We start from the raw sequence: 13,440 nt of genomic DNA, 5'->3' as shown, positions 1-13,440 counted from the left end.
ACACGAAAAAACGTTACGATTGTTTTCACCGGCGTTTAGGCGCAAGTAGCGCCTTAAATCTATACATCCACGCGTCCCATTGGACGCTTTATTAACATTAAATAGCCGCTTACGAGCGGCGTACATATTGCCCACAGCGCCCACTTCCAAAATGGCGCCGATACGCTCCGGCGCATGCGCGATAGACGTCACTTCCGCCCAGCGCAGCGGAAGTTGAATAGAACAGTACGGAGACGGCGTTCTCCGCATTTAGACACTACTTATAGGACATAACACACCTTGCTCCCCCACTGAGGCGCTCATACTAGCTCCAGACCCCCAACTGGTAAGTCTGCCTTGTCTGCTCACGCTAGACAGGACTTTACGAGATATATATATATATAGTTATATAGCACCACAGTACAGGATATACCCGGGGAGCATCCCCTCTATGCCAAGCCTGTTTTAGTATGGTTACCTATAATCAGCAATAGAATATTTCCATCTCTCTTGGCTATTACACATCACTAGTTGGTGGATAGTAGAACCATTGATTGGTGGTCTATGGGACATCTAGTAGATACATTTGAGTTGTAGGTATAATGTTGCAGCACGTGTATGCATGTATATATTGATATCCTAATGAATCCCAATGATCATAGATCTATACTATATACCCGCATGGATATTTGCACTTTATTCTATGGAACACCTACTTCTGTGTTTTATTGTTTACAAGCATTTGGGGCCTATTTTTATGTACATTATTGTTTTATATCTTTTAGCTTGTACTCCTGTTTTGCCTGAGGAAGCGGGTTAGTCCCGTGAAACGCGTAGCACCTGGGAGTACTAATAAACTGTGAATGCTTTGACCAAATATTGTGGTCTCTATTGGTTTTTTGGTCTGTGAAACGGGTGGTGAGTATAGCTCCCCCCAAGTGTTTTTAACTCATAATTATTTTACTCTTTTTGGCGCCTCTGACTCGCATCCTAAATAGATTAATAGTTGTTCTATTCACATAACACGCTTTGATTTCAGTGAATTTTATATTGTGAATAAAGAGAAAACTGTTCCAGGCATTTTTCCATCCTTACTGCCTCTGACTGAAGCCAATCCTGATGTAATTTCCTGTCTGACTCCTTTTTCCTCCTAGAAACTGCACTGTCATATCTAGCTTGCTTTGTAAACACACGTGAGCACAGCATAGATCGTAATTCTGAAGAGGGGTGGGGTGTATTTCCCTTCTTAGCCTCATGTCATACTGAACTGCCCTCAGCCAATCATTGAGGAGCAGGAATATGGGAGGGGAGATAAACTTCCCTCTCCCCGGCAATGTACCAGAATAGAGCCAGATGACTGAGATAAGATTCATTACAGCAGAAACATTTATGATTATATTGGAATGCTTGCAATGCAGACTGCATGCAGACTACATAATAAACACAGAGCAGTGGGTAAATGGAATTTGATTTTGCGGCTGACAATCCTGCTTTAAAATAATCAATGTATTTTTTCACTTTTTCTTTTCCTCCAGAAGTACAAAGGCTACTCCGCTGTCTACAAGGTGACCTTGTGAGAGGAAAACAGATTCCCCTATGTTACTACAAAAAAGGATTTACCATGTTCTTGCCTTTCTTACAACCGTGTTGCAATAAATCACTGGCATAGCATCATTAAAAATACTATGATCGTAATAAAAGAGTTAACAAACTGGAGTAACAGTGTAACACCTCAATGAGCTGATGAATAGTGGTGGCATGTTCTGGTATTCTCTACTTGTAGAAGTATAGTGGGCGTGAAATACGTGTGAGACGGCTGGTAAATTCTGACACTTCGTGTCTCATGCAGAGTCAAGCCCAACACATTAATAAGATCATCTACAAGTGAACGGAGAGAGGAGAAAACCTGTGATATTTCCCTGAAGGCAAGCTTTTCAACACAGATCAGTAGATATACACTAGTACTCCTAATGCTGCACTTGTATCATTTCCAAAACCTTCTCAGCAAGAACTGAAGAATTTCAGAAAGCTAGTACATACCCACAAACACAAGAACTTCTTATTACAGGTAGTGCAGGGGGATGGGAGGAATGCGTGGCTTTTATGAAGGGGACGTGGGGGCTGTAAGCTGACTAAAATACTTTAACTCACATGAAGCAGAAATGAACTGCTGAATTGTAGCTGCAGTGCTAACCACAAAGAAGTTATCTCTTTACAACCAAAGGGAGGTGGACTTTTGTCATTACCAGTATATCTGATCTGTGCTATGGAAGCAACTTCCACTCTTTGACAACTCTTACTTCCTGCTTTAGTGCAGGTTTCAGTTTTACACTGAAACAGGAAGTAAGAGACACAGACTCAGTCACTGCCTGAGAACAGGGAGATGGTGACTATATGATGTGATATGTTTTTAACATGTATGGACTTTTAACAGTTCATTAAACTTGTCAGGCTTTACACAATGTTGCGTTTCTGGCTTTTAAAGAGAAATCGTAACCAAGAATTGAACTTCATCCCAATCAATAGCTGATACCCCCTTTCCCATGCGAAATCTATTTCTTTTTCTCAAACGGATCAACGGGGGGCTCTGTTTGGCTGATTTTGTGGTGAAACCCCTCCTACAGTGTGATGTCAGCACCTCACAGCTATGAGGTCCTGACATCACACTGTGGGAGCCTTGTTGCATTGTGGCAAATAAAAGCTGTTTCCAACTGCTAAAGAAGCAAACAGCATCTCCTTCCAGTGACATTACCTGCCAGCAGTAAAAATGTCACCATGTGATAAATGTCTGAATGCAAATCAGGGAAAGGAAAGATTTTACAATGAGCTCACTAATTCATTTACACATAATTATTGTAAAAAGTAAGCACTTTTTTATTACATTATTTTCAATGGCGTTCCTCTTTAAGTCTTAGAAATAATGTTTTAATGATTTCTAGGAGCTTTGGAAGTTGTATCAAGCAGCGCATGGTGAGCAGGGAACTTACAATAGGGGAGAGCCTGAGTTTCAGGAGGTGGTGTACCCCTTACCCTAACACGTGTGATAGCTATAAGATAAGTCATGTGGTGACTATATGCACCTTTATGTAATCTGTGTACTTTGAGGTGTTCGCTACGATTTACTGGCTGTTTTGAACATGTGTGGAAATCAGGCTGAGGAAAGTGGTATACTCTGAGCGCTACTACATTGGGTATTGTGATAATTATAAAGGCAGACAGTGTTCAATGCCCAGGGCTGTTTCTGGACATATTGGCTGTCTCGGAACATATGCGGCCCATATTGAAACCATTTGTTTGCCTAATTTTGGATGGAGTTACATCTTGTCATGTCCTTCATATGTCTATTGTAATAGTAGCCACACTATCTGTAATCCACTTTGAGTATATTCTGAGCAGGGCCGTTTGTAACCATTTTAGTAACCCAGGCAAGGCACCATTTGCCTCAGGGGTTTGTATCCACTTTTTAAACATTACACGGCTTACGTACAACCTGGCTTCACTAAAAACGGCCCTGTCAATGCCTCAGGTTCGCTAAGGTGGCAAGCCTCCGGATTGGGCACAACGCAAGGCATCAGCAAATCGACCCAAAATGTTAGGAACATTTTTGTCTAAATATGGTGGGCTGGCTGGAATATAGATTTATCTTCTAATAGTGACAAGTTTATATATACTCTGTAAAGTGCTGTGGAAGATGTTGGCGCTGTATACACATTTAATAATAATTATTTTTATATAATACAATAGAATCCTTTATAGAAAACTCCAAGGGACTAGAAAAAGTGGTTTACTATATCAGAAATTGTCATACTCAAACACAAAGTACACTATGGTACTGTATCTTAATTCAGTCAATAATTGGGAGTACCGGTAATTGTTTCTTTTCAGTGCTTTAGCAAGTGAGCACAGGCAGCGTCTGAGCTAGATCAAAATGCGCAGTCTTCAAATATGCAGGGGTTTGCATGCAATAATCATGCAACAGCTTGTACAGGAAGCATAGATCTAACCAGCTAATGCAGGTACTGCACTTATAGTGTGCTCCTCTGTCCACATTTCTTTGCAGCCTGGATGATACTGTAGCGTTGCAGCCATGCACAAGCAAGTAACATATGACAGGCAATTCCCTCAGTAATCAGGCAGCAGCTTACACAGGAAGCTTAGGTCTCACTGGCTTGTGCTTTCTAGGTAATCCACATAAGCCCAGAGTAGTGTGCAGATAGCGAGAAGGCTACAAATGGGTGCCAGCCCATCTACCCACCGCAGCTCATGGGTGTCTGACTTATATGACGGATGTGACGCATGTGCCTGTCCACTTTCCACTATAGCCAGATACATAATTCTATCATATCTTACTATAACAGGCGTTACTCCCATATATTTGTAATGGTGCTTGGCTGGGACCTGGACATTAGTTTACTATACCCGAATGTTTACTATATCAGAGTTTACTATGATGAGATTATACTGCAATTGTGCCTGCAGTTAGCTTTTTCTGTCTCTCTGATGCCTACACATTCAGCTTCTAGCATTTATTATATAAAAATCACTGTAACAGAACAGGGTGCTGAGATGTTATGATACTAATCAGTGAAATCAGTCCATTTATGCAGCAGCCCCATGCTTTGTTCTCAATGCTTTTATTCAATTAAAACGGCAGAGCAAATAATTAAAGCATATTAAAAGAACAACCAGGTTTATGATCAGAATGTTAACATCTTTAATTAGCTTCTCTTTGAACTATAGAATTACCTTAATTAATCGTTTAACAGATTAACAAATCTGATGCCCATATAAAACTTCACCCACTGATTTCCAGATTACTTGGTTATTTGCCGGTTCGCTAATTTAATGGCAACGGGGGAAGAATTGTAATGATTCTGTACAAAATGAATTGTGTCTGTTAGGACTAGTGTTGTGCAGCAAAGTGATCTGAAAACCAGGAGGAAAAGTTACAGCACATAGCAACAAAATACAAATAAAGTTTTCTACATAATGCTATCAAAAACACAACAAATTACAACTAAAAAAGTGTCTGTTGCCTGCCTGGAATTATTCTGGTTATCCACAAAGAACATGTAACCATAAATCCATGCTAGAGATGTAGAGTGACCACAGGACCATGTTACAGAGACCAAGTGACCACAGGAAAATGTTACGGAGACCAAGTGACCACAGGACCATGTTACAGAGACCAAGGGACCACAGGACCATGTTACAGAGACCAAGGGACCACAGGACCATGTTACGGAGATCATGTGACCACAGGACAATGTTACGGAGACCAAGTGATCACGGGACAATATTTCAGAGACCAAGTTACCACAGGACCATGTTACAGAGACAAAGGGTCCACAGGACCATGGTACAGAGACCAAGTTATCACAGAACAATGTTACAGAAACCAAGTGACCACAAGACCATGTTACAGAGACCAAGTTACCACAGGACTATGTTACAGAGGCCAAGGGCTCACAGGACCATGTTACAGGAACCAAGTGACCGCAGGACCACGTTACAGAGATGAAGTAACCACAGGACCATGTTACTGAGACCAAGTGACCACAAGACCATGTTACAGAGACCAAGTAACCACAGGACCATGTTACTGAGACCAAGTGACCACAGGACAATATTACAGAGACCAAGTGACCACAGGACCCTGTTACAGAGACCAAGTAACCACAGGACCATGTTACAGAGACCAAGTGACCACAGGACCATGTTACAGAGACCAAGTGACGACAGGAGCAGGCGTGGCCAGGACAACGCATGCCCCTTAGCACATTGCCATAACATCGGCACAACGGAAGAGACCCAGAGGAAACTGAAAGGCCTCAAAGACTACAAGGGGCTGGATGATGCCCAGGTTTGCTTTTAATCATTTGGTAGTGATTCAGAAAATTGCGTTCGAATCGTGCAAGTGACACAATTTTCTCTGCGATTCCTGTAGCAATCACGAAAGGCCCTCAATTGCCATGTATAGCTAACGCTCTGGGGAAATAACAAAAATGCAGCAAGTGATTGCAACACTGCTGTGGACCCGCTTCCATAAGGATCCATTGTTACCTTGCTTTTCCGACCGGCATGCTAGTGCTCTATGGCCTAAAATGGAATGGTAATTATCATTTTGACTAACTGACTTGAGAAAGCAAGAATCAAAGGTAAGAAAGAGAAAGTTATACTTGTCAACAGAACGGGAAATAAATGGGGGAAAAAAAACAGGGACAGGTAAAAAATGTCTTCACTGCTTTCATATTTTAAAACTTTTCTTTCATTTCCGGTAATTTGTGACACTTGTGAGAGCAACAATTACAGCAGTCCTGAACAGCATACAATGAAAAGTTTTCATTCCACATATAAATGCTGTAGAAATCCACTGCACTGAGCTGTGTTTGTTTAGGATTTACGTAAATTATAATGAAGAATTTTCAGCATTAAAAGTAAAAGCTGCAAACGATTTTACAAGCCTTAAACTCCCCATGTAGCCATGAAGGAGAGATAAATGTGCCGATAGATAAATAAACAGACTAAGACACAACTCCAAGAAGAGCGTAAACGCCAGACAACAATATAGTTCAGAGGTAGAGGTATAAAACACCTAAAAAAAAAAAAAATTCACACCATTAAAAGTAATCTTTACAGCAATTTCAAACCTCCTTGGGTCATTTTTTATAGGCAAGAGAAAACAATATGCAAAAATAACAAATAGATATACAGTATTAAATTACTTCACACATTTTGACGTTCACCTTGAGGCTGGTTTCACACTGCGGATTGGCGATAGTGGTTTCACCAAAACAGGATTACCACGTTAGTATGCAGTAATCCCCGTCTGGCAGCAGGCCTAGCAGGAAATAACACTCACTTCCTGTTGGCAAATCAATGATGTGTGCAGAAGCGTATTGCTTAAATACACTTCCGCGCATGTGCGATGCATAAAACTGTAGTGGTTCATTTCAAAACACGGGCGTCGCCATAGACTTACATGACTTCCGGTCTGCCGCTGGTGCCGCATGGTAACGTAGGTATGCGCTCGTATTAAATAGGGTACACAGCACTCCGCACCGCAGGCAATAGGAACTCTCCCATAGACTTTCATTACCCTAGCGGTAGGCTGTGGTAAAATGCTGTGCCGTGCCAGTGTGAAAGGACCCTTAACATTGCTAATACTGTGAATCTGCTTCACGTTTTCCTGTTCTGTTCGCTGGTCTATAGTTTTACTTCAAAACCCAAGTACATTTTTTATTTTCGTTTTTGATAATGTGGTAAGGAGGCAGAATCAATTTTAGATATTTATTGGTGTCCTGTATTCTCCCCATCTGTGAACATTTTCAACATTTCTAAACAACATGCTTGTTTGGGTCTATGGCCAATGACTGGCCAATTTTATCATTTCCATGTAATAGGAGGGCCAACAAATGCTGACCACTATAAACAGATTGCGTAGGTATGCTCACCTACCACATGGCAGTTGTAAAATTGCCCAATCAAAATTGGAAGTGTGTACCGTGCTTGTTTCAGATGTGAGATTCAGATGTTAATGATCAGAAATGGATTAAGATGTATTGGGGCCCAAGGCAAGGATATGGATTTGGTGGTCCCTTGTGATGCTTTTTTTTTAAAGCTGAGATGGAGGAAGGTCAGAGAGAAAGGCAAGTGGTTCCCTGGCCTTGACACCAGGGCTGTGGAGTCGGAGTTGAGGTGTTGGAGTCGGAGCAATTTTCAGTACCTGGAGTCGGAGTCGGTGGTTTCAATGAACTGAGCAGTCAGAGTCGGATAATTTTTGAACCAAATTCGTAGCCTAAGGAGTCGGAGCAATTTTGGGTACCTGGAGTCGGTGGTTTCATAAACTGAGGAGTTGGAGTCAGATGATTTTTGTACCCACTCCACAGCCCTGCTTGACACCCACTAGGCACCTGCCTAGGGTTGCCTGGTGGATGATCCTGCTCTGCTACTGATACCAAAAAGATCAGGAGGACTGCCAGGAAACTGGTATTGTTTAATAGTAAATAAATACGGCAGCCTCCATAACCATCTCCCTTCATGTGGCCTTTCTTTCTGGCATAGTATTTTATGATGTCCGTATAAAACTGGTCATGTAAGACTGCTGCCTGGTAAACATCAAAACTATTTCTCTCTGTGTCGGTCAGTAGAGATTAACTACAAAGCCATATGTGGGTGCTTTTTAGATTTTAACCATTAAGGCCTGTACCCACTTTGCAATGTTACGATGGTTTTTTAAATAACCAGGAGGTACAGGCGCGCTATTACACGAACAATGTTTCGGGACACGCAGCGTTAATGACGGCCACGGCAGATCTTTAAAATTCCCGACAACTCCCACATAAAGTACCGAGATTGCGTGAGCTCTCGTTAGCGTCCGATGTTTGCTGACACGTGTCCCCAGCAGCAGGTACATGGATTGGGTGATGTCACTATGATCTATCTTCCTGCGTCATTAGGTGAGTATTCAGCTTTATGGGCCTGGCATTAGACCGCATTATGAAGGGTCAATGAGCATCTGTCCTCCCTGTTCCATCATGGCTGCTAGACTTTCATAGTGCTGCAAACAGTACACATTGCTGTCATCTCAGTCTTTGAGGCTACAGTGGTAAGTTGCGGAGCTGCATTATAAAGTCTTATAACGCAGCTTACCACACTGCAATGGCCTATGGGACTTCACAGTGCAACGTTAGCGTAGCATTGTAATGTGTAGCTTTATAGTGACACACTGCTGCAGTGCGTTACCTCTAAACGCACACGTTACCAGGTACTGGGAAGCATACATTTATTGCCTGTATGCTTTTCTGTACCTACTGTATGTGATGATAACACAACATTAATGTGCATTACCATATTTTCTTGATTGCGTTGTAATGCTGCTTTCCAATTGTAACGTCGCATCACAACGCAACTTCCCACTGTGTCCTTAAATTACGCTTTTGACCTACTGTAACCATTTTATGCAACATGGAAGGCATCTCGTTTTTGACTAAAAGAATATATATCTTTACCTAGGTTTGCAAAGAACAAGGGTTCCCCCCCCCCCCCACATATGCCCCCAACCTGTAACAACGAAAAGTTCCCCTGGGGGGTACTCATCTCAGTGGGTGGAAGCCTCCGGATCCTATCCAGGCTTCCCCCGTCCTCCTGTGTCCCACGGCGGTCTCGCTCTGGCCCTCCGAACGGCAGGGATGTTTGCCTTCACGGCTCCAGCGCAGGCGCCTTCACGGCTCCAGCGCAGGTGCAGTATCGGCTCTCCACTCAGAGATAGGCGGAAATAGCCGATCGCTGTTGGGCCGCTCTACTATGCAGGCGCAAGTCTCCTACGCCTGCGTAGTAGAGCGGACCCGACGGAGATCGGCTCTTTCCGCCTATCTCCGTGCTGAGAGCCGCAGCAGTGCCACACGCTGTTGCCAGGAAAGGTAAATAAATTTACCAGCTGCAGCGCTGTATTGCCTGCAGCTACAACGGAGGGGGAAGCCTCATTGGCACCCTAAACCTTCCCCCTACCCAGGTGAGTACCACCAGGGGAACTTTTTTTTGAGTTACAGGTTCTCTTTAAAGTGGACTTGAACTCTTGCACAGGACAGAGGAAAAACAGATACAAAATACACCCAGAATGTATTTAAAGAGTTTAGCCTAATTCGCTCTCATCTGTGACTAATCACAAGTGTAATTTGATTTCTCTGTATCAGCTCAGGAATCTCAGCAGTCCTTGGCAGAGCAGATCATTTACAAACACAGGATGTTAACCCTTTGTCTGCTTCCATGAAAGCAGGACATAGACACGCTGCAGATTTATATCAGCTATAACAAAAACGTTTTTTCTTTATTACATTATTATGCTGTTGCATATCTTTTAGAGCAGAGAGGAAGTTCGGAGTTCAGGTCCGCTTTAACCTAGAAAAAAGCATTTTTTTTCCCTACAGCAATGTTGACCAGACTTGATAGAAAGGATAATAGAACTGGACGGGCCCTAGAGTGAAAACTGTCTATAAAACTGAATGAGCCAGAAAATGCAGCTTTCTGCCACCAAAGGGGAAACATGTACTCTTCCGTTCTGACACACATCTCTTTATCAATCCCTACCAACCGCTATTTGCAATCACATTTTCATTGAAAGAAAGGTTAGCCAGCAGGTAAGGGTGTAATAGAAAGGCTTGGCTGTTGCGCAGTTTGAGTGGATTCCCGTAAGCCACCAGTGGCCGTGGCTGCCTCTCTGCCCGGAGGTGCCAGACCTACTAAAAAGGTCAAATAATTGAAGCCTGTAGACACCCATCTGTTAACTTGCCACTCTCCCAATCAATACAAAATGTGAGTAATCAAAAGAACAAAATATGTAAAGGAAGCCGTGGGCGACAGGCAGACTTACTGCTGGCTTATAGCGCACAATACCGTACGTAGCTTGATTTAGTGTGCCGATTTCTATCCCCAACAGTGAACAAGAAACATTATGCAGTATACTTACTGTTCTGTGCACAATGCTGGATTACAGGGGCTGTTTTCCCTCTCTCTTTATTTTAACCTTATCTGGATTTTCATATTCTGTGCTGTATTTCAGTGCGCTCCAATGTCTTCTTCCTGTGCCAAGCAATAACTGCTGCATAATAGTGGTAATTCTTAGGAACACGGGTATTACTGTAATCTAGAGAATAATGAAGCACTCAAGCATGCTCTGAAAGCTGGAGCTATTTAGATGCAGCTCCTTTGTGTAAAGGCCGAGCACACTGCCAGTGCACTCTGCTACAGCACGGAGCACTAAAATGGAAAGACGGGCGAATTTGGGACATGGTGAGGGCAGAAGGTGAGGTGTTTGAAGGACAGCGCATCTTCAGTGGTTAAACAACCAATTAACCTCCCTGGCGGTCTGATTCTTTCCGGATTTTAGGGTCAAAAAGTGGTGCAATTTTTTTGCAGGCTTTTAGACCCTAAAACTGGGAGAAAGTCACACCGAAGAGAGATCTGCAGCAGCTCCAGCACTTACTCACCTCCCTGGGATTCAGCGCGGCAGTTCTCTCTCCGTCCTCCGGGTGGTGCTGTAACCCCATAGTGAGATTGTCGGCTGTAGCAGCAATCTAGCCAGGGTGGTGCAGAGCCTCGGAGGACAGGAAGAAGAATGGCTGCCGGCGTCTGGATCCCGGATGAGGCAAATGAAAACCCCAGCTGAACGCTATGCTCTGCAAAGATCTGCAGGCGGCTACCACAAGTCACACTCGGGGTTACCGCTCCTGGCTTGTTTTCTCCACCCTGAGCCTGACTTGTGATAACCGCCAAGGAGGTAAAAGGGAACCTAAAGCGAAAAAGATACAGAGGCTGCCATATTTATATCCTTTTAAACAATACCAGTTGCCTGGCAGCCCTGCTGATTTGTCTGGCTGCAGTAGTGTCTGAATCATACACCTGAAACAAGCATGCAACTAATCAAGTCAGACTGCAATCAGAAACATCTGATCTACATGCTTTTTCAGGGTTTATGGCTAAAAGTATAAGAGGAAGAGGATCAGCAGGATAGCCGGGCAACTGATGTTGTTTATTAGGAAATAAATATGGAACCCTCTCACTTCAGACATCCTTTAAATCTAATCTATGACTAAGCTCCCTATTTGATAAGCATACATGACATAAATTGTCGAGATAAAATATATCATTAAAGTCCAACTTCAGAAAAATATTTTAAGGGAAATATATTTAAACATTCTGTAATTAGCTGTGCAGTTTTTGCAAACTGAAAAGTAAAATATTGCAATTTGCAAAATGAATTAAAAGGTATTGCACCACAGAAGCGCTCTCTTCTCTCTCCAATTTCTGTCTGAAGATGTAATAAAGGTGATGCTTGTTGGACTTTTTGCCCAGGTGCCTGGATTCTTTCAAGCTTCGGTTTGACAGAATTATACTGCAATGCAACTGAGCATTGAACTAGGCCTTAAAGGACAACTATAGTGAGAAGAAGAATATGGAGGCTGCCTGCCAGATCTACTGACCTATTTGGCTGCAGTAGTATCTGAATCGCACTAGAAACATGCATGCAGCTAATCTTGTCAGATCTGACAATAATGTCAATAACACCTGATCTGCTGCATGCTTGTTCAGGGGCTATGGCTAAAAGTACTAGAGGGGGAGAATCAGCAGTGCTGAGACAAAGTGGCTGCTGCTAGTGAGTGGCTTTAACTGCTGGTGGCATAGAGGTGGCTGCTAGTGAGTGGCTGTAACTGCTGGTGGCATAGTGGGGGGTGCTAGTGAGTGGCAGTTACTGCTGGTGGCATAGTGGCGGCTGCTAGTGAGTGGCAGTTACTGCTGGTGGCGGCTGCTAGTAAGTAGCTGTTACTGTTAATAGCACCGTGGTCGCTGCTAGTGAGTTACTGTTACGGCTGGTGACATAGTAGCAGCTACTAGTGAGTGGCAATTACTGCTGGTGGCATAGTGGCAGTTGCTAGTAAGTAACTGTTACTGTTAATAGCACCGTGGTCACTGCAAGTGAGTTACTGTTACTGCTGGTGACATAGTAGCAACTACTAGTGAGTGGCTGTTACTGCTGCTGGAATAGTGGGGCTAGTAATGAGCAGCTGTTACTGCTACTAGTGAGTGACTGTTAATGCTGCTGGCATAGTGGGCCTGGTAATGAGCAGCTGTTACTGCTGCTAGCACTGTGGCAGCTGCTAGTGAGTGGCTGTTACTGCTGGTGGCATATTGATAGCTGCTGGAGAGTGGCTGCTACTGCTGTTTGCATAGTGGCAGCTGCTAGTGAGTGGCTTTTATTGCTGCTGGCATAGTGGCAGCTGCTAATCTGTGGCTGTTACTGCTGCTAGCACTGTGGTGGCTGCTAGTGAATGATTGTTAATGCTGGTGGCATAGTGGTGGCTGCTAGTGAGTGGCTGTTACTGCTGCTTGCATAGTGGTGGCTGCTAGTGAGTGGCTGTTACTGCTGGGGGCAAAGTGGTAGCTGCTAGTGAGGGGCTTTTATTGCTGCTGGCATAGTGGCAGCTGCTAATCTGTGGCTGTTACTGCTGCTAGCATAGTGGCAGGCACTGCTGCTGGCATGGGGAAAACTGCTGGTGAGAGGCCTCTGCTGCCGTTTGCATATTGGTAGCTGTTAATGAGTGGCTTCTAATACTGCTAGTACAGTGGCAACTTCTAATTGGTGGCTGCTGCTGCTGCTGACACGGGGACTGTTGCCTAAATATGTGCATCTCCCTACATGTCAGGAAATGCTTGCCAAATTAAGCTACACCCTATGTGGACTTTCTTCACTCACCTTGCTCATCATCCTGTTTGGGGATGGCCTCTCCTCCTGGACTGGGACTCTTGCGGCCATTTTCCGTAGTCCCATTGTAGTTACTGCAGGACTAAAAAAAATGGCCGCTGGAGTCTGCATTTGCAGACATATTTTCAATGTGTACTCAGTATGCACTAAAATGTGTTGCAAAATAAGGACTCCGGTGGCAATTTCTGCAATCCTATTGT

The 13,440-nt window shown here is 43.6% G+C and overlaps 1 protein-coding gene across 3 annotated transcripts in view; it reads right to left on the bottom strand.

Moving 5' to 3' along the window:
• Positions 1-13,440, bottom strand: part of SCAI (suppressor of cancer cell invasion) — a 252,826-nt gene that overhangs the window by 163,963 nt on the left and 75,423 nt on the right. Inside the window, exon 1 of one of the 3 annotated variants that reach the window (XM_068248200.1) lies at positions 10,448-10,463. The exons of the other annotated variants lie outside the window; for them this stretch is intronic. Within the exon in view, the coding sequence (XP_068104301.1) occupies position 10,448 (1 nt within the window). The 5' untranslated portion in view covers positions 10,449-10,463. Of the gene's footprint in view, positions 1-10,447; positions 10,464-13,440 lie in introns of those variants that run through there. 3 annotated transcript variants of the gene reach the window in all.

This window comes from Hyperolius riggenbachi, chromosome 8 (genome assembly GCF_040937935.1).
Source record: "Hyperolius riggenbachi isolate aHypRig1 chromosome 8, aHypRig1.pri, whole genome shotgun sequence".
NCBI classification, from domain to species: domain Eukaryota; kingdom Metazoa; phylum Chordata; class Amphibia; order Anura; family Hyperoliidae; genus Hyperolius; species Hyperolius riggenbachi.
Note: the sequence above shows the minus strand (reverse complement) of the source record. Positions and strands in the feature narration are given on the sequence as shown.